Source organism: Artemia sp. Qi Xiang Cuo, chromosome 1 (assembly GCF_049724085.1).
Source record: "Artemia sp. Qi Xiang Cuo chromosome 1, ASM4972408v1, whole genome shotgun sequence".
Classification (NCBI taxonomy): domain Eukaryota; kingdom Metazoa; phylum Arthropoda; class Branchiopoda; order Anostraca; family Artemiidae; genus Artemia; species Artemia sp. Qi Xiang Cuo.
Window position 1 is genome coordinate 63,828,798 of NC_142794.1, and position 20,951 is coordinate 63,849,748.

General features: G+C 34.5%; 1 protein-coding gene across 1 annotated transcript; it reads left to right on the forward strand.

Moving 5' to 3' along the window:
* The first annotated feature begins 351 nt into the window (after positions 1-351).
* LOC148956588 (uncharacterized) lies at positions 352-14,145 on the forward strand. The gene is made up of 3 exons (XM_089091318.1): positions 352-552; positions 9,173-9,313; positions 13,852-14,145. The coding sequence occupies exons 1-3, from the start codon at positions 352-354 to the stop codon at positions 14,143-14,145; spliced, it is 636 nt and encodes a 211-aa protein (XP_088947444.1).
* The last annotated feature ends 6,806 nt before the right edge of the window (positions 14,146-20,951 follow it).

The following is a 20,951-nucleotide window of genomic DNA, read 5'->3' on the forward strand; positions in this document are numbered from 1 at the left end:
AGCCCTCGACGACGTACGATGATGTAGTCGAGCATCTTCTTTGTTGATCCATCATTGCTATACCAGGTGTACTTGGCTATATTTGGTCTCTGGAACCATGTGTTCGCAATCGTTAGATTTTGGGCCAGACAACAATTCAGCAGCCTCTCTCCATTATCGTTTAGGCTATCCACTGTAACAGGTCCAACAGCGAGATCCCGAAGGCCTGATTCGTTTGAAACACTTGCATTCAAGTCTCCTAGGAGGAGGAGGTAGTCATGGGGAGGTACAGAAGATAGTTCAGAACTAAGCAGGTTATAGAAATCGTCTTTGTCTTCTTCATCAGCGTCGTTTGTGGGGGCATAGCACGTAATGACAGTTATTTTTCCGTGCTTCCCATCCAGTCTTTCGGACAGGAGTCTAGGCGATACTGGTTTGAATGACAGGAGGGCCCGACGTGCAGCACTGGTCAGTACTTGGCTAAGGCATCCTCTTCTATGGCTACCGCCAGACCACAGCAATGTGCGTCCTTCACCTATGTCCTCTTCACCATGTCCAGGGAGGTGTGTTTCGGTGACTCCAGCTATTGTGACTTTATATTTTTTTAGTTCTTTTGCTAAAAGAAGCTTCGAACCGGGTTGGTTCAGCGTCAGGACGTTCCAGATCAGTTTTATTTGGCCAATACCATGAAACAGTTGTATAATAAAATAACCTAAAGTGCATTTGAAAAAAATAATATATAATAATAACAAAGTAGTAAACAAACGAAATTTGCAAAAAATGGGTAGAATTAATGATAAATTAATTCTAGAAACAAACAATAAGATGAGGCTTAAGAATATCATCATAATCCTCGTTGTTCACGCAGTGGCCCAAGATATTGTAAAACATGGAGTATTATTCAAGAATGAAAATTAATTGCTAGCTAGCCATGACGTATGGAAAATTTTTATGAAATTGGACCCCAAACCCTTCGAGACCTTGTTTCAACTAGTAACAAGACTAGAAAAAAACACGAATGAACTCAAAGAATCGATATTTTAAATTCCTTAGATCGAACAAAGGATTACAGGCCAGTAAAATAATGCACAGTATAGATAATAAAGAGTTTCCAACTTCAGTTGTCCCTAAACTAAAATCAAAATTCGTAATAGATGACCTTGATGAGAAAATGACAGAAATTGACATTGCACTTGGGACAAACACCAAGAAAGACAGAAGGAAAGGATTGGCGGATAATATTGAATACTTATCGAGAGACGTAACTGAAATGAAATCCATACAAAACCCTAAATTACTGACTGCAAGGAAATGAAAACCGTATGAGGGAAATTACGCAATGATAGACGAACAACCATTACCCAATCTAAATGAGAAAAACGCCCAAAAAGTTTCAACTCATCAAGCCTACTTAATACTATATAGACAAAGACTACAAGACTTATTTGAATTATTCAATACGGAAATACAAAAATTAAAACAAAGTACCACGAAGATTTTCGAAGTATTCTTTCGAAGAAATAAATACCGTATGTCTACAGGCCTAATTCCCATCATCGGAGAACTCGCCTCCCACCTTTTTGGTTTGACAGCGGAGGAAGACCTAAACAGCCAGAGTGACAGTGTAAGAAAGTTGAATAATGCCATGAAAGTAACATTACACGATCAGGAGATACAAGCCAGTGTAGCAAATTACCAGAGAGATAAAATTGAAATGATATCGAAGAGAATCTTAAAAACTATAAACGTAATGAATTATTTAAGGAACGAAGTGGACCGCGTGGTGATAGACGCAAGCTTTACCATGCTATTACTCGATACAATTACCATGTCACTACTAAATTTGGCGGCAGATGTTAGCAAGTTCGAGTTCGCATTATTTGCCCTCGCGGGAGGAACTTTGTCTTCCAACCTAGTAGATCCTTCTAACCTAAAAAGTATGTTAGACAGAATAAAAACGCACCTAACGTTTGGTTTACATTTACCCGTAGAGCCAGGAGTATCAAATTTATTCCTTTACTATACTAAATTAAAAGCCCACATTACGGAAATAAATGAACAGCTATTTGCAGTAGTAACAATTCCATTGATAAACCACTAATCCATTTACGACCTGTAAAAAATTTCGACCTTCCCTGCTAACATAAAGAAGACAAATTCATTTATGACTATGACACCTGAAGCAGAGTATTTGCTTGTTGATCAAGATAGACGAAAATACGCCCTAGCCAATCCACAAGACTTAAAAGAGTGCGTACTATTCAAAAACTTAGTATGCCAACTTACGTTACCTATTTATAATGTCAAATCTGGATCCTGTATGTTAGATATATTTTTGAAAGACACCTAACAGGAAGAAATACCGAATTCATACGAAGCCGTGATAGGAACTACTAATCGAGAAATATTCATACACCTTAGAAATGATCTTTGGTTATTTTCTGTTCCAAGAGAAACTGTTGGAACTTTGTCTTGTTATAATAATACAGAAAGAATAGACCTAAGTTACAAAAGAGAGTTTATGTTATAAAATGTGGGTACGATAACCATAAAACAAGGATGTCAACATGTAGCTAAAGAGTCAACTGTTCGAATGCCGTTAATTACCACGAGCACAAAGATAATAAGTCCCAAAATAATCAATTTTAAGGCAATTAACCTGTCGTACACTATTCCGAATATAGAAAGTCAGGAAATGAAAACCTCAATATGGTCCAAAATAGAAAAAAATAAAGGGACATCAAAGCTTACAAAAATAAGAGAAGCATTAGACTCCCAGATTCCACTATTTACAAATGAAGACCAAAGATTAACGTACGTGGATGATAGATACGGATTATTCTCAACCAATATCTGGTGGAACATACTACTGACTGTATGTTTCGCATTCGCGACTTCTCTGAGCATAAGAACCTTATTGACTTTTAATTATGGACAAATCCTGAGACTAAGAAGGCGAAAACCAAGAGAAGAACACGGGGAAACGGCCGAAATGCAGAAGTTAAACCTGGAACCCCATGAGAACATCTAAGCCAAGAAAAAGGGAAGACATTAGAAAACGAGTGGGTATAGAGGTCTCCACTCGTCCTTGCTATGTCTGGTTCCCTCATTGTAAGTGTCGTTTACATAACAACGTGTGGTTATGACGCTGCAACATGCGTTGCTTAAAAAGCACGGACCTGCGTGAACAATGCAGGAATGAAATATGTTGTAAAATTAGACCTCAAAATTAATAATGCAGAGTAACTTATGTTTAAAGGATTGTTTTAAATCTAAGGGAGAATTAAATAAGTATTGAAGAATTAAATAAGTCTTTTATCGTTGTTTCCTTACTCAAAACAAATTTGAAGACATCTCTGTTTTAGATTTACCAATGGGAATTAAATGTATATGAAACCAACATGATAATAATGTCCTTTTTTTTAAACCAATGTTTATGTAGTAATATCAGTGTATCTTTTTATATTGTCGTGTAGAGCAATCTTCACCATAAAAAGCACCTAATCGTATTGTTTTTTATATATTATGGCTATTTATTTTAAAGAACGTGTTATTCTGCCTCGTTATTTTCTTTACAGGGAGTGGTTTGCCATTTTGGATATCGATCATTACAATGCACAATCCAGTGGAGATACAACCGAGTAGCATCTATTTTCATCATACCTCAACCACCGAAGAGTACTCACCATAGACTCCAGGCAATTTTCATCCCAGATTGCTTACGAAAATTATAGTTACCTTTGATCGTTGTTTCCTCGACCACGAACCATATTGCGTATCAGGTAACACTATATTTGAATCTCAGTATCCAGTGCATTATTGTACTATATAATCCCATAAATCCTGAGATACCCATCGACCAGTACAAGATATAAGTACATAAATATCACCCTTGATAATCATTATGGACCCATGTACCATACGACTGTGTAGTTATGGCATTTGATGACCCCAGAAATCATTTATGTGTCGCAGATTCACGCGTCGAATCCCTTTCGACCATTTCTCGGAATCCATCTGGTCAAATCTATCAAATGCGAAAAGTTAATATCTCTGTTATCCCATAAATGTTAAGAGATAATTTCTGAGAAATGGAACTGGAAACCAACCATTGAACTACAGAAACCAAAATTAACCCCAGTGACTAACCCCTCAGTGACAATATACCCCTCCCACAACTTAAAGACAATATGTTGAAGGAGTCACTATAGTTTGATGTCGACCTGTCCCAAATCCAAATTTCAATTCCCCTGTGATTAACTAAGGAACCCCAACAAAGGTTAATAGACACAAGCCATGCATCAACAATTTTATAAGAGAACTGTGATCCCGAGTGCAAGAATGAACAATTTTATACAAAAATGATATGCTGGGAGGAAAATGAACGCAATCCCAGGGTTCAACCCCTTAATGATAAGGCACCCTATGAACTATCAAAAACAGGTGAGAATGAACTCTGATAGCATATTCCCACACCTGTAGTTGGAAGTATCATTTCCCATTTGACAATTAGAGAAAGCTTGTCGTGTGAACAGAATCATGCTCGAACTGTTCCATGAAGAAACTATATTGTAAGTGCTTTAAAAAATTTTTTTTTGGCCAAGACGAAAGGAGCGAAGGACCATAATTTACAACAGAAGGATTGAGTACGATAAAGAGACACGAAGGTGATGAAATAGGTGTGAATTTACATATACTACATTTTAATAACTTTGATAACTCAAAAATTCCAATATCCTATCATTAACGTTGCGTAGCAAACGTCCCCAGTAAAAGTGTTCTAATGTTACCAGTGAACATGGTAAACCCAATATTGTGTGTTTTAAATCGTTCTTATATGTAGTGTTTGATGTTCAGATAGAGTTATGTGTAGCATTGTCGTGCTATTCATTTAATGTAGCGTAGATAGAAAGCAGTGTGCCCTATAGACAGCAAAATAAAAAAAAAAACTTGTAAAAGGTGAATTCTCAAAAAATCTTATGTATAGGTAGAATAGCCCCAACCTTGTTGGAAATTTAAAAGTAATTAGTGTTAGATTTAGAAAAAGAAAAAAAAACTTAGGATAGTAGATAGGTTAGAACCATAGATAATCTTAGTCCGGTAGGTGAACTTTAGAAAGGGATATATAAAAAAATAAGAAAAAGTAGTAGAGAAAATTTTTAACACTCCTGATTAAGCCAAAATAAAAATATAAAATAATACAATGTCAATCAAAATTATGTAGAATAAATAGTTAATAAATAGCGAATGCTTCAAAAGCCCAAGGGCAAGCAAGCCTTAATGACAGTACGTCATTAAATAATGGGAAGGGTAATATGTACCGTGAGTAAAATATAATATATTTAAAATACAAAAAAATAAAGTTTCTTCTTTCTAAAGATAATTCTGACTTCCTCTAATTAATTTTAAATCTAGTTTCAAAAAAAAGAAAAGTTCTTAATCAGCAAAAAGAGAAATTGTATTTTAGCCTCAGCCAATGAACGAAGCTATTCAGTTTTGAATTTCGCTAAGATAGTGGGTAATAAAAAAGATGCTAGACACAATGTTTCTCAGGAAATTTAAAGTATAAGAGCGTTGTGAACGTTTGAATCATCATAAATGACTAAAAAAGATGATTAGACGAAGAGTTCGAACAAGGTAGTAAGTTTGCTAACATAATTACAAAATAGCGTCCCCTGCCTCAGGACATGCGATAATTACGAGTCAGCTCTTAGAGTACCGGACAAAAACTGTTTTCTATAGTGCGGTCAAAGCGCTTTTTGGATTAATATTATGAGCAGTATTATTTCGGCGTTCAGGCTTTGCAAGTCGGTCATTATTTGTTATCTCAGTCACCATTGTTGCCAGTTGAAGTGAACCACTGCTGTACACCTAATATGTAAGTCACAATAAACCTATTGCTTTTCTTTTCGTGTCTATTTTATTTTATATGTCTGTATCTAGTCGCATGGCAGATAATTAGTTCGCATGCCTCCAAGGTAGCGCTCCCAGGGATCTGATTTCTACATAATATAACAGTTAATTGATTCAAGATAACCCAAGGACAGGAGGTTACATTTATATAATTACATATTTTATTTTCTCGCTTTCAGCGAGTGGCGCGATCGCTACACCGCTTTTAATCATAATATTACATTTGCGGCCCCAGATTTCATTACCGCAAATGCCTCAGTCCTAAAAATTTTTATCGCTACAAAATGGAAAATTAAAAAGGCAATCTAATTTTTTATCGCTACACAGAAATTAACCTAAGTAGGGTTCTAAACTTTATGCTTTCTAAAAGATAGAATATAATTTGTACTTTACTGAAATTTTTTTCTAATGTTTTCACTTTTGTAATTTTAAGAAATAAAAAATAATTAAGATTTTAAAGAATAAATATCAGCATATGTATATTAAACTAACAATACACATTTTTCAGTAAATTCATTTGAATTTTTTTCAGCAAAGTTCCAAGCCCTTGAAGGAGAAGCAGTTTCGGACCCTTTTTTAGGGGCATTTGACATCCAACTGCTCTCTAGTAATGGTTTACTCATTTAAGTTTGGATCCCATTTCAAAGACTCGTGGATGTAGTTTTTTAAGAAAATGATGTACGTATCTTTTTTTTTTCACTCGTAATTTATATTCAGATTATATATAAAACCAAGAAGAAAAGAGGCTCTTTTTGAATATCGCTCAAAATATACAAAGAAAAAAAATGAAATTAGTAAACTTCACATAAGAAATACGAGTTATTTAAAGGAATATGAACTTATAAGGGTAAGTACAACATGCAAAACATCAGATGAAAATGAACAACAGGGAGTTAAAATCAAAAAAGAAAATCCATATACGTCCAACATTCATACTTTAGCATTTTATCATGCTTCTACATTATTCAGGCATATGAAGCCTTATACAGAAACAACGAAGAATTAAAGGTAGAAAGATTACCCCCCCCCCCCAAAAAAAATAATCGATTTTTCAAGTTACTTTTGGATATATTATCTTTTTGTAGTTTAGTCTGGCAGTATATTCGTTTTGACGTCTTACTTTCATTGATTTAGCTATGTTAATAGCTTTTTATAAATATAAGATACCCTTTTCAAGGAAACATTAGACTAAAAAATTTAAGAGAAACTTGAAACGCCAACAAAAACACGAAGAGAAACCTGAAAACGCCAAAACACACTAACAGAAACTTGAAAACGTCAGAAATACGTGAACAGAAAACGTCAGAATCATTCGATTAGAAACTTTGTTTTATGTTTTGATTTGTTGATGCTTTATTTGTCTGTTTCGAAGCTGTCTCAATTGAAACTTATGGTTTCATGTCTTCCATGCTTTGAATTATCAGTGCTATCTTAGAATTCCAAGGGTGTCTTCGTTTGAAATTACTGTTTGCTATGTTTCATGCTTGGACTTGTCTGTGCTTTCTTTGTTTATTTCGATCCTGTCTTGATTGAAGTTTATGGTTTTATATGTTTAGTTATGCTATTTCATGTTTTAGCTTGTCGCTGCGGAGTTCCTTAAGTTCTTTTTGACCCTCCCAGGTTTGTTTGGTCCTTATAAGGTTCCTTTCATGGCTTCCCTCGACCTTGGATTTTCTTAGCCCAAAGACTTAAAGATACAAGTTTTAAGCAATTCTAAATAAAAAAGTTTTTATAATTTTTTTTTTTGCCCTACTTTTTGGAGGCCCTTAATCCCAAAAGATTTGGTTTTGAAAATTAGATTCCTCCTGGGTAGAGAACTTAAAACTTTTTTTCCAAACAAATCAAGGAAAACACCGTTTTTGGGTTATTTTCAGGCACCCTAACACTACTCTCCCCTGGATTGAGACGCCTGGTTGACTTTGTCAATTGAAAGTTGAGTACCATTCGGACACTGGAGATGAAACTTATTCCCCTTTTCCTATATTAAAACCTATCTGTGAACGATTTACATTATTTACAGCCGTTTCCCAAAATACTGTTGTTATCTTTTTAATTAAGCCTTTAGACTGTTTTAAACAAAAGGAGCATCTCAAAATTCTGACCAAATGTCTTGGTGGGCTTCGGTTAGCAAAACATGGCGCGGGAATGGACTGGCTTTCTCTTGATCACCATTGAGTATTAGATTACAATGATAAACAAAATAAATAATAAGACACTAAATTCAAACGCTTTTGCAAAAAAAAAAATATATCACACACAGAAAAAGCGTTTGGTTTTATTTAGCTGAATATAATAAAGAACGAACCTAAGGGAATCAGGCAGCGGAATCTCTCAAATATGACACCATTCACCAGAGAAGTAATTTTTCATAAGATACATGTGTCATTTCTTCTTGTCAAATCTTATCAAAAATAGTATTTTATTTTTAATATTATGCTTTGTTAGTTGCAAAAAGCACATAGATATAGCACTTTCCTTTCAAACGAGCTCTTAAATACTTCTCTGTGATGTTTCAGCACCCCACTAGTGGCGAAAGAAAAAAGGAGACAGATAGCTGCGTCCCACCTGAAAAAAAAATTATCCTTCAGGCTCAAAATGGGGTACTGTGATTCTCATAAATAGAGGTTTCGGCTATAGTGAATTCAGTGGCGTAATTTCCTTTTCGATCCGATACTAATTTCTGGGTTTTGGGTTATTTTTCGAAATTCCCATTTTTTAAACAAACTTTTATCATTAAGATTAATCAAAATAATAATGACATTTCTTGAATCTGTTTTAAATGGTGATTGTTCCTCACTAACAGTTTTTCCAAAACGTTTCTCTAAATTTTCGGTTACCATGGGTTAGGGTTCGTTCTTTACTAGTTTGTCACTAAGGAGGCAACCATGATTTATTTTTGATTAAGTAACGACAAGCAACTGACCTTTGTTGCTGAAGTTTTTGCAAATGAAAAACGAAGTAGAAGATAAATTCTTCCGTATTTACTTATGTTTATGCCTTTATCGGATGTACACCAGTTTAGATATATTAAATGTATTTAGATGTAATCATGTCTATTGATCGTCAATCAAACTAAGGCTAGTGGACATACGACTAGGTTGCCACTTCAAAACACTTCCGAGTCAGGGCCTATTCTTTATGACGAGAAGAGAACCAACATGAAATGCATATGAGATGCAAGGAGAGAGGCATATAAGAGAGAGTTACATATCAGTTTTAAGCTATCCAAGGCAGCAAAGCATAAATCCAACATTTCAAACTCAATAGCAATGTTTCATAGTTTGCAGGAGTTGGGAAAACGAGTCTGATAACATCTTATGTATCCAAACCAAGCATTCCATCTGTGGGCATTCAGCCAACCATTGGAGCAAGCTACTATCCATCTAAAATTGAGGTTAATGGAGTAACTTTAAACCTTCAGGTAAGAATACATTTTTTTTTTTAGTACTTTTCTTTTTCTCCTAGATCACCAAAATTGAAAAGAATCAGTGGGTTAGTTTTGCTTAAACAAAATGCTAAGAAAATAGTTCTCTAATATTAGACCTTTTTTTCTATTATTATAAGAAACATTCATTTGTTTTTTTTTTTACTTTCAGCACTTAGTTTTCATAAAAAAAACTCAAAAATATTATTTTGCTAAAGGATGTTTAGAAATGGCATCAGTTCAGAACAGGGTCATATACTGCGCAGAAGTCCCGCACTGACAGCGCTGAGCTAAATTGGCAGAACATGTTTTCCGCGCCATCTTGACTTAATAATTCCTTTATCAAGTTTATTTCTTCTCAGAATTCTGCAGGGATAAAGGTCTTTGTCAAAGCTGATTTATACCTGCGTTGAAAGCACCCGCTATGGATTTTATTGCACTAATATAAGCTAGCTGTCAAAACTTCAGGGCACTTAAATCTCTTCGTTCTTTCTTAAAAGTATTTCGAAATGAAAGCAGCACTATCTACTATCGGATCAGACTGCCAAAAATACAAAATGTCCTCCTTTTCTTTGAACAGATGTCCTCTCCCTCTCACTCTGGAAGTCCTACAGGAAGAGGCAGCAAAAGTGGGGCTGAAAATAAACTGGCTTAAGACGAAGATAATGGCAATTGAGCCCCCAAGCCCAGTCTCGCCCCCTGAGAACATAACTGTTTGCGGAGCTCCTGTTGAAGTTGTAAAGAACTTCACTTATCTTGGCTCCGTGCTGTCTAATGAAGGCTCTATAGAGGAAGAAGTGTGCAGCCGAGTTTCAAAAGCCTCGTCTATCGTCGGAAGGCTCAACAATCTTTGAAGAATGCCGGATATATCTAGGCGCACGAAGATGCGAATTTATAATGCATCCGTAGGCTCGGTTCTTCTCTATGCAGCGGAAACCTGGCCTCTGAAATCAACAATCCTCAGCATGATAGACGCCTGCCAGACGAAACAGCTCCGTCGGATTCAGGGACTTCGATGGGACGATTTTGTAAGCAACGAAAGGTTGCTCGCACTCACCTCCCAAGGGCCATTCTCCGTCCAAATAGCGCACCGTACTCTCAGATGGTTCAGACACCTCCTGCGTATGCCGACGACAACCCCAGCCCGAATAGTCTACGATTTTGACGCTAAAGGGGTTTTTCCGCCGTTCAATTGTTAGCTAACAATGTTAGCTAACAAAAATGTGTTTGGACGGCGAAAACAGAATTGTTAGCTAACAGAAATAGTTAGCTCACAATTCGCAGAAACATGATATTGGGCAGGAAATTCAAAGAAAAATTCTGACCAAGAGAGTGTTGCTGAGACTTTATCTCAGCTTGATAATACCCAAAGCTTTGAAATTCAATTAACAGAATATTTCAAAGCGTTCATATCTTATAGAAAAAAAATATAACTATTAATGCCAGCAAGTGAAACAAAGACACAAAACATTTTATTAATTGGCAAAGTACATTGATTTTAGGCGAAAAAATAAAATACCAGTGCTTAAGCTTTCCTAAAGTAACTGTTTAGTGCATTTACATAAGTTATCCCACGAATAGAGGAAGTGGATCAACTTAGAAAGAATATAATTTTATTGCATATGTGAAATCGTTTTATTTTTTATCATATCAAATCGGTATGAATACGTTACCATCTTTTTTTTTTCCTATTTTTTTCAACAAAAGAATGGATTTTTTTTTCAATGATATTAATAGAAAAGATAATTATAATAAACTAAAAGGGGAAAGGAAAAAAAAAATAATAAATAGGAGCAATCCTCGATTCTCCATCAATATTGTAAGCATAAAAAGTACCCATCTTGCTTATTTTTGAATATTTGGCCTTAAATTCCCCAACAATTTCCTTCAACAAGCATTCGATTTGTTAGAGAAATCTTCTAACAACGTTAGCTAACAATTTTTAGTTGGACGGCGGAAAAACGATTGTTGGGAAAAATGTTAGCTAACAGTTTTCTGTTGGACGGCGGAAAAACCCCTTAAAGCTAATGGCTGGTCTCGCCCGAGGGTTAGACCTCAGACAAGGTGGAAGGATAGCCTCAACAAATTCCTTGAGATAGCTAACATCACTGTCGAAGAGGCCCCACTAATAGCAGTAGACCGGTCAGCCTGGACGAGCAGAGTTGCGACGCTCTACGCCACCCCCAACGTGGCAGGAGCCTTAAGTCAAGCCTCTCCCTTGGAATTTTAGATGATAAAACGTATTGACAGGACTCAAATATCACTTCGATAGTTGGATTTCGCGTTCACTCGTTGAAGAAACCTCTAAGGTAAGCATTAACATAGTTATTGTTAAAATTATTCGAAACCTCTTCATGGTGGCAAATGTTCGGTCCGTTTCTCTTTCGGATCAGTTGAAAATTTACGTCTTAAAAAAATTAAAAAACCGGAGAACTCAATTTCTATCGAAAAAGACCTCCATATGCAGTTGTGTCCACACTTAGCGGGCCGGGCGGCAAGTATGAAAATAAGGAACGTATGTGAAAAATCAGTGGAAAATGACCAAAAAAAAATACCATCATGAAGATCTAAGAGGCTTGAATTTACTGCAGTTACACCTATATTTTTGTTGTGGCTAAAGACAAACACTGCCATTAATTGGCAGTAAGCTGGGTAAGAAAAAAACAAAAAAAAAAACAGATTGGATGAGTAAAATCATGTAAGAATAAAACCCTAACATATTGTTACCCAATAGGAATTAAAAATAAATGTATCTATCCTTCAAGGGAAAAAAGTATAAGGTAAGCATTAACATAGTTATTGTTAAAATTATCCAAGATTAAAAAACTATGTTATTAGCGAATTGGCTTACCCACATATTTTGGAAAGATCATCTGTCATATTTTATCTTATATTTATCCCTTTGGCGTTTCAAGTTCATTCTGTTATCGATATAATCCCTGTTTTCTTCTATTTCCAAAAACATCACATCTATTGCTTAATTTTTACTATGTAAAGCACAGACATTAAATTAATTTTTTTGCTTCAGACGCCCATATGAAAATCTCCTAGGCCGGACACATTTTCATTAGGTCATAAACTTAGAATGTGCATTAATCTGGTTTGGCTTCATCCCTTGAAAATAAGACAAGAAATTAGATCCGTATATTGCATAAACAGGAACTAACGTGAATAAATAGATTGTCTTGTTTATGTTTGATCTTTTACGGAGGAAAAACGTTATTAAATTTACCGAACTAGTTTATGCTTTTTATTCATGGTTCAGCGTGGCAACAAGGTGAGAATTTAAAATGTCAAAAAATCTTCATGATTTTGTAACAGCCCAAAGAAAAATCGTAGAAAATCAGGAATGAATAGACCTAAAAAGGGGTAAAAAAAAGTTTTAATTTTGATGGCCTCGGTTCTTTAAAGGTGAAAATTAATTTTATTGTTCGAAAAAAAAACGCACGATTGGGACGATCAAAGCTAAAAAGTTATTATAAAAATAACTAGAGTAAAATAATATGGTTTAAAAAATTAAAAAGCTCCCAGTAAACAAGACTAGAAAATATTTTTTTCCTTCCTATCAGGAAAGATTTAAATTTCTTAAGACTAGAAATGAAACACTCAGGCGGTCATGACGTTTTATAACTGTTCAGAAGTAGCTTTCATAACATCATAGCCATAAATGCCTGAGAGCTAAACGCACAGTCAGTTCTCTGAAGATTCTTTTTTTGTCAAAAGCATTAAGATCTTAGCCAACATTAAAGGTAGGATTCTCGAGCGAACAAGTTCATAAAGAGAAAGGCTGTGGCAGTTCAAAAAGGCATAACACAATTATTCGTTTTTCAACCTGAGGTTTGTTAGGCGTGGACTGAAAAAAACAACTCTTTCCAAACAAATAGCAAAAACCTACTTTTATTTTCTAATTCTTTCATCCTTCCCTTCGAATCTGCCTTATAGCCTACGATAATTTTTAAACTACGGTCGCCCATAATGTTATTTGTCCCGAATAAATGATAAAAAAATCTACTCGGGACTGCAATATACGTCCAAAGTAATTTTGAAAAATAGACACAAGTTCAACATTCTCAAGCTTCAAGCAGCGAGAAGGGGGTGGCGAATTTCCCTATAAGAAGTACCTGAACATATTACAAGCTACTAGGCTTTTAAACAAAAGTATGAAGTTGTGTGAAAATGTTTGACTAAACATAAAGTTTTCCTTTAAGCATCAGGCCTTCCGGAAATTTGTATTATCTTCAACTTTGATAGTAGAATATTGATTTTAATTATGATTTAAAATTATGAACTGATTTTTTTCTATCATAAAACACTATAAAAAAAAACTTTCCGGGTGAGCCGGATCGGCATAAGGGTATTTGGCTAGTTACTTAATTCTTGTCCCCTTCCACACGGATGTTTATCTTTTCTACCATTTCCTTCTATTTGCACCAAATTAGAACTGCAAACAAACATGTAAGGTTAAGACTATAAAAATATCTAAAACGTTATTTTTAAATTTATGTAGAATATTATTTTCCAATTTACTATTTCAGGTATGGGACACAGCTGGCCAAGAACGATTTCGATCAATGGCGCCTATGTATTACAGAAATGCTGATGCAGCCATTTTAGTTTTTGACTTGACGGATTTGGACAGCTTTTGCGAAGCACAGTTCTGGGTTTCGGAGTTGCAGAGAAATGCAGAAATGCATGTCTGCAAGTGTTTAGTAGGAAATAAATGTGACCTCGCCTCAAGAAAAGTTAGTAAAGAAAGAGCTGAAGAATATGCAAGAATGATAGACGCAGAGTACTTTGAAGCCAGTGCTGCACAGGGAAAGGGTAAGTAGAAACATTTTTTTTTCTTTTCAATGCAGTCATCCAAAATTATAAGGGTAAACCGGGAATTTTTCTTTTCTTCTATTCGGTCACCCAAAATTATAAGCGTAAGTGGGGTAAGCATAGAATGTACGCGTGGATTATTTTCAGAGGCAGCGCAATAGCGCTGCCTAAGTAAAGAACGATGTTGGCAGAATGTATTTTTTTTTTAGACCAGGGCAATTCGTATCAAAGGAGTTGTCGTAGAAACTTCAAAAAGGACTTATTCGATTGGAAATTGAAAGGGTAGTGCCCTTTTTAATAGTCGAAAGTGATCGGAGGGCAACTAACACCCCTCTCACGCCCAGATTTCCTCAAACACATCCAATCAAAATCTTGAGATAGTAATTTAGTTTAAGATAGTTGAAAGGTCCGGAAAAAATATGTCTTTGAGGATGACACTCCCCCACAGCCCTTAGGGCAAGCGTTGTAAGTTATGCCCTGGAGGCATATAAGGTTTTTATAGAAATCGTCTTCGTATAAACTTCAAAAGGGCTAATACGACAGGAAATTGAAAGAGCAATTGCCGTTTTTAATATACAAAAGTGATTGGAGAGAAACTAAACGCCCTCTCAAGCCTATCATTTTCCCAAATACATCCAATCAACATGTTAAGACAGCTTTTTTGTTCGAAGTAGTTAAACAGTCCGGAAATTATATCTTTGAGGATGACACTGCCTCCACAGCCCTCAGGGCAAGAGTTGTAAGTTATACCCTGGGGGCATATAAATGTTATAAATGTTTTCACTTATAACTTTAAGAAATCAAAAATTAATTGAGATTTTAAGGAATAAGTATCAGCATATGTATATTAAACTGACAATGCACATTCAATTCAATTTGTTCCAGTCAAGTACAAATTATATTCTTGCTTTTGGAAAGCATAAGGGTTTTAAGACCTAATCATATTAATTTCTGTTTGTTTTGGGTTTGAGTTCGCTATTTATTTTAATTTCTGTTTACCCAGGGTTTCATTTATTTATTGATGCTGTTTTTGGGTTACCCTCTGCCTGATAGTTCCTTTGATTCTTTTTTTGTAACTTTTTTGATTAATGACTTTCTTTACTTTTTTTTGAAAAACTTATTTCGTGGAAAAAGTTTTTTTAATTAATCTCTTGACAAGAGTCGTCAGAAATTATAATACATTAAGTGAGAAAAAAATAGAAGAAAAATTTTAAGCTAATGGGTTATAGAATAAGTTTTTGCGTATACTGTTTTGGTTTGGAAGAAAAAACTCGAAGGGAGATATCTTATTGTTTTTCAGTAATTGCAAGTGCCATGAGGTTTACTGGTTCTTTACTTAGTCAATGCAGTTGCATTCTCTTAGAATTCTAAGCAAAAACCGTAAATATGACTCCTGGCGTGCTTTGATACTGGAATGTAAAGTGACACCTAGTTACTCTCGTGGTGAAAACAATGCTGAAATACGTAGATGTTCCGTAAAATTGATATTAGAGATGGGCCCTGAGATGACTTTCAGCGACCCTTGAATTAAAATTTAATTTTTCGAAGTATTAAGATTTACAGGAATCTTGGTCAGTTAATTTATTGTCGTCAAATGAAGGAAAGTTACCACGTTAAACTAAAAGGGGATGCTTCATTTTGCCACCAAACATTTGAAAGCTATTCTGTGCTTCTTCATGTCGTTTGCATTAGGTTTGAGAACTTTTACTATAAACTGTTTGACCTTATTTTTTCTGTTATTGGTCTTTCTCTGTTTTCTTTTTCTTTTGCTATCCTTTCTAAGTTCGTTTCCTTTCAACTTGCTGTGGTTAAAAATGATTCAAAAATAAGACATTTTCCAAGCTTTATGAAATCCTTAAATTTAAAAAATTACGAATGGGTCTAACGCCAAGCACTACGACAGAAATCAGGGTATTAGCTCAATATTTGTCTGTAAAAACGCGTTTAAAAATTTTAAAGACTGGCAAATCATACCTTTTAAACTTAAAATATCATATAAACTGAAAGAGAAACTAGAATAAAATGAAACGTGCCAACTGTCTCTTTTTCACAAAAGCCAAACAGAAAACAGAAACAGGTTTTTTTTTGTATTTGTTTTCGGAAGTTTTAATCTACTGCTGTTTTTCAGGTCCTGGGGGTTGCAATTAAAGCTGACGTATATTTGAGAATAAAAGTGTCGCTACAAATCAGTCACGCCTCTACTGTTACATTGTGTGACTAATTTTACAAGAACCGTACAGGAAACAAACATTTTACAAGAACCGTACAGGAAACAAAAAGGAACTTTCTTCTTTTTTTTTCTTGGTAGTTTTCTCACCACCGTGCTCACAAAGAAACATGCATTTTTGGGCAAAATACCCCTAAGGAGAAGGAAAGAGTTCGGAAAAACTGTAATCACCTATGTTTAATTTCGACAAATAGTTTGCATACTACTTAGAAAAAACTTGGGTTAGGGGAGTGGTTTTTGTTCTGTTTTATTGTCAGTTTCTGTCTAATTTGACGATGCTGTACAGGAGTAGGGAGAGGACCCAAGAAACCTATTTTTGCAATATATATATATATATATATATATATATATATATATATATATATATATATATATATATATATATATATATATATATATATATATATATATATATATATATATATATATATATATATATATTGCAAGGTATACTGTAATCCATTCGGAACGGCTAAAGGCCCGAGGCAACACCCAAGGAAAGCACGGGCGATCAAAAAAGCCAAAGGGATGAAAGAGTTCTCTTTTCTCAGTGATGGAAGGCAATTCGTCATTTTTTAGGAATCTTTCTACGCTGGTGTGATCATTTTAAGCGTATCTTAAGTTCTATTGAAGATTAAAGTTTGTTTTCCTATTGATGTTGGACCTGGGTAACCTCATAGTGACGAGTTCTCAGCCCAGATGTTTTTGGTTTTAACTTGTTGTATTACCACGTCAGAAAGCCGTTTCAGACTGTAAACTCTAGGAACAGTTAGTTTCATGAAAGAATGTAAGAATTAAACACAAGTCTGATTACACCTTTGCTGAACAATGTACCGGACGACATGACACCAGGCTGGTTTAGTTGTAACTCTACAGTCGAACATGAATTCTTATCACTCCAAAATACACACCGTTATGCCTGTTCACTAAAAAAAATCTTTTAAAGTTATCACTTTTATAACTTTAAGAAATCAAAAACTATTTAAGATTTCAAGGAATAAGTATCAACATATGTATATTAAACGGAAAATGCAAATTTTTTTTAAGTAAATTCATTTAATTTTTTCAGTAAAGTACAAATTATATTCTGGCTTTTAGAAAGCATGGGGTTTAGAACCCTACTCATATTAATTTCTGCTCGTTTTGAGTTTGACTCTGTTATTTATTGTAATTTCTAATTGTTTTGGGTTTCATTTATTTATTGATACTGATTTGTGGTAGTTGTATGCTTGGTAGATCATTTGATTCTATTTTTGTTCATTTTTGGTTTAATGAAGTTCTTTACCGTTTTTGAAAACTTATTTTTGGAAAAAGTTTTTTAATTAATCTTTGAAAAACTGCAGTTATGAAAAGACATTAAATTGGTTAAAGAGAAGAACACTGGTAAACGCAAAAATATTTGTATATATTTTAACAAGGGATTGCAACAATTCAAAAACCTTAAAAAAGAAAACCAAAAGTTTTAAGCTTAGTATAAATTCGGTGTTAGAAATCAGGATGTGCTTCAATAATTAAATATCTTTGAAAAGACTGCAGTATGAAAAGACATATCAGTATGAAAACCTTATCTAGGGGTAGACCCAAAACGGAAATTTAAAAGTGTTATAAATGATAATTTGTCAGAAGATAAAGAAGTTTTTGTCCCACCACCTGAACAATAATCAAATCTACAACTTGGACCATCATGTAAGATAAGGGCAGCTAAAGTAAAGGGCATTGACATTAGATTCCCAATAGATGAAAATCAGCAACCTGGAATTTCAAATGAACAAAACCCCAAAAACAAAATTTACATGTGTTATAAATGATAATTCGTTTGAAGAAAAAGAAGTTTTTGTCCCACCATCTGAACAATTAGCAAATCTACAACCTGAACCATCATATAAGACGAGACCATTAACGGTAGCTAAAGCAAAGGGCGTAGGCAAATTGTCTGAAGAAATGAAACTCCGAAATGAAGAACGAAGAAAAATGGGGTTAGAAGATGTAGGCTATATAGCTGATACTGCATCAGCGTCTATAAAAAACAACAACAAAGGTTCGGCGTTATGTTTTTCATAAAGTCAGAAGACAAGCCAAGGCAAAAATTAAAGGGCCAATACCCAAAAAAAATGTAATTTTACGAAGGAGCTAATTCTAATTTACTGTCATTTAAAATATTTAAGGGGTCTAATTGATGAAAATGAAGCACACATAAATGTTATTAGAAAATTAATGAAAGTAAGAATCGAAACTGTTGAAGAAAAAGGTGTGGAACAAACGACTGCGAGAATCACATTGAATTGTAAACAAAATTTTGAACAATGATCTGTGGTTGGAAACTGGAAAACACGTATTTGCCATCTATAACGTCTTAAGAAATTAAATGAGATGATGCATGAATCTAAATTGCTAAAGCAAAAGCAGAGCCAAAACGTGCCAAAATTGAAAATGATAGTTATGATAATTGGGTTTTTGATTTTGACATGGAAAAGGTCATCAATGCTTACCATGCCTTTGTTAAAAAAAATTAAGTTTCGGCAATATGTATTTCATAATGACAAAAGACAAGCCGAAGCAAACGTCCACGTTCAACATTTTATAGAAGGTCCAACCAATGAAAAAGCTATAAATAACGACATTAGAGTTTATAAGGTTCAGCGTTATATTTTTCATAATGATTAAAGACCAGCCAACGCAAAAGTTAAGGTCCAATAGCAAAAACAAATGTAATTTTACAAAGGCGCTAAGGACAATGAAATCTACGGTTGGAAAACAAGGAACAGCTATGACTGGTGACAAAAACGATTGAAATAGGTCAGGACTTTAAGAAAGAATATGTCATTTCTCTTATTCTCTTAAGCGTGATTTCCCTCCTTGTTATTTAAATATAGGCACAAGTTACCAACATGTTACCGTGGTGACGTTTATTTTTGCTTTCTTTCCTTTGATAACGATTTTTTCAACAAAACTTACAAGATGGGGGACAAATCGGACGGAGAACTATTTTTAGAGCAGTGTAAAAGGAAAGCACGGATCAGGAGTTTTACAACAATCAAATAGATTCAAAGAGAAATTTTTGAGAGTAATTTTCTAGTGCTGGGATTTCTTATGCTGGGTGCAGCCCCCAAAGACGGAATATTTCATTTTTATTAGAGTTATTCAAACATTTTCTGATCATTTATCTCTAAGTTTGTACTGTAGTTCAAGTGTAAGAATAAGCAGAATTTTTATGATGTAATTGAAAAAAGATTTTAAAATATTCCTCGGTCGACTGAAACAAAATGTGGATGAACAATTTTTGGATTAATACTACCCACATTGAAAATCATGGGTAGTATACACGTTAATGGTTAGTAGCCCAATGAATTTAAGATTCAACCATTCGATTTCTACAAATAGTGTCGTACCGTGTGGCTAACCCCCTGAAAAAAAAAAGATAAATGCCTCAGAATTCACAAGTTCCGTTTTTTTTCAAACCCTCGTTCTGGAAAAGTTTCTGTTATCCGCCGAGCAGAGTAAAACTATGGCTTTAACAGTTTCTTTCGAGTCTTCTTTTGAAAACTAAAAAAAAACTATAAAAAAAGAATGTAGACTTTCGAAACCTTTTTCGATAAAAGGGCCGTAAAACGGGTAAAGATGTTGCTTGAATTCGTAGAATTTTCAGTAAATTTGCAGAAAAAATAGCAATCATTTTTTTAAAGCCTACTAAATAGTACAAAAAAAAGAAACAAAAGTTTCGTAATTCTTTAACAGTTGGAAGTAACAACTAGGCTCATTCACAAAAAAAAATAGCAATCATTTTTTAAAGCCTACTAAATAGTATAAACAAAAAACAAAACAATCATAATTCCTTACCCGTTGCGTGTTAGGACTAGGCTCACAGTTTCGCCTTCCTGAAGTCTGCAGCTCATCCCATATTTCAAAGGGAGAATGAAGTTTCTAAAATATCCTGTTCTCATCAGAATAACCAGATGGGTTAGGAGAATTCAGTCAAGCCCGGTCAACAGTTACAGCTACGCTTTCGGGTGTCCACGCTTGAGCTGATTTCTATGAGGGACGTGTTATTTTTTTCATAATTCGAATTACTGTTAAACGTCTGTTATTGGGATTAGGAATCTGTAATTACGTCTGATGCGAGGCGATTTGAAATATTAGAGCGGTTGGCCCAACAAAGAAAGCATCATAAGCTTCTCAAATTTTTTTAATTTGTCGTTAAGATTAGTCTTCACTTTCATAAGCCAGCCATTTTACTGATGGTCTATATCCTCGGGAAATCGCCGTAGTTCGTCATATAGACAATCAAGAGGAAGGTATTAGTTAGGGTGGAAGGTATCAAGGGGGGGGGGGGTATTAGTTAATTTTCCTCAAATTTTAAAGGAAAATTTTATTGGAACTAACAATTAAAAAAGGGAACACTATACATGACTATTTACAAGAGGACAAATTTCCCCAATGCAAGTATATTTTCAGTAAAATGATTACATTTTAGCTCAAAAGGTAAGAATTACTTAATTTAATCATTTTGAAAGTTTCAAGATAATGAAAGTGAACGCCATCTGGATACTACAAAGCCATTTCAAGCCTTTCTGAAGGGAAAAACCTTCT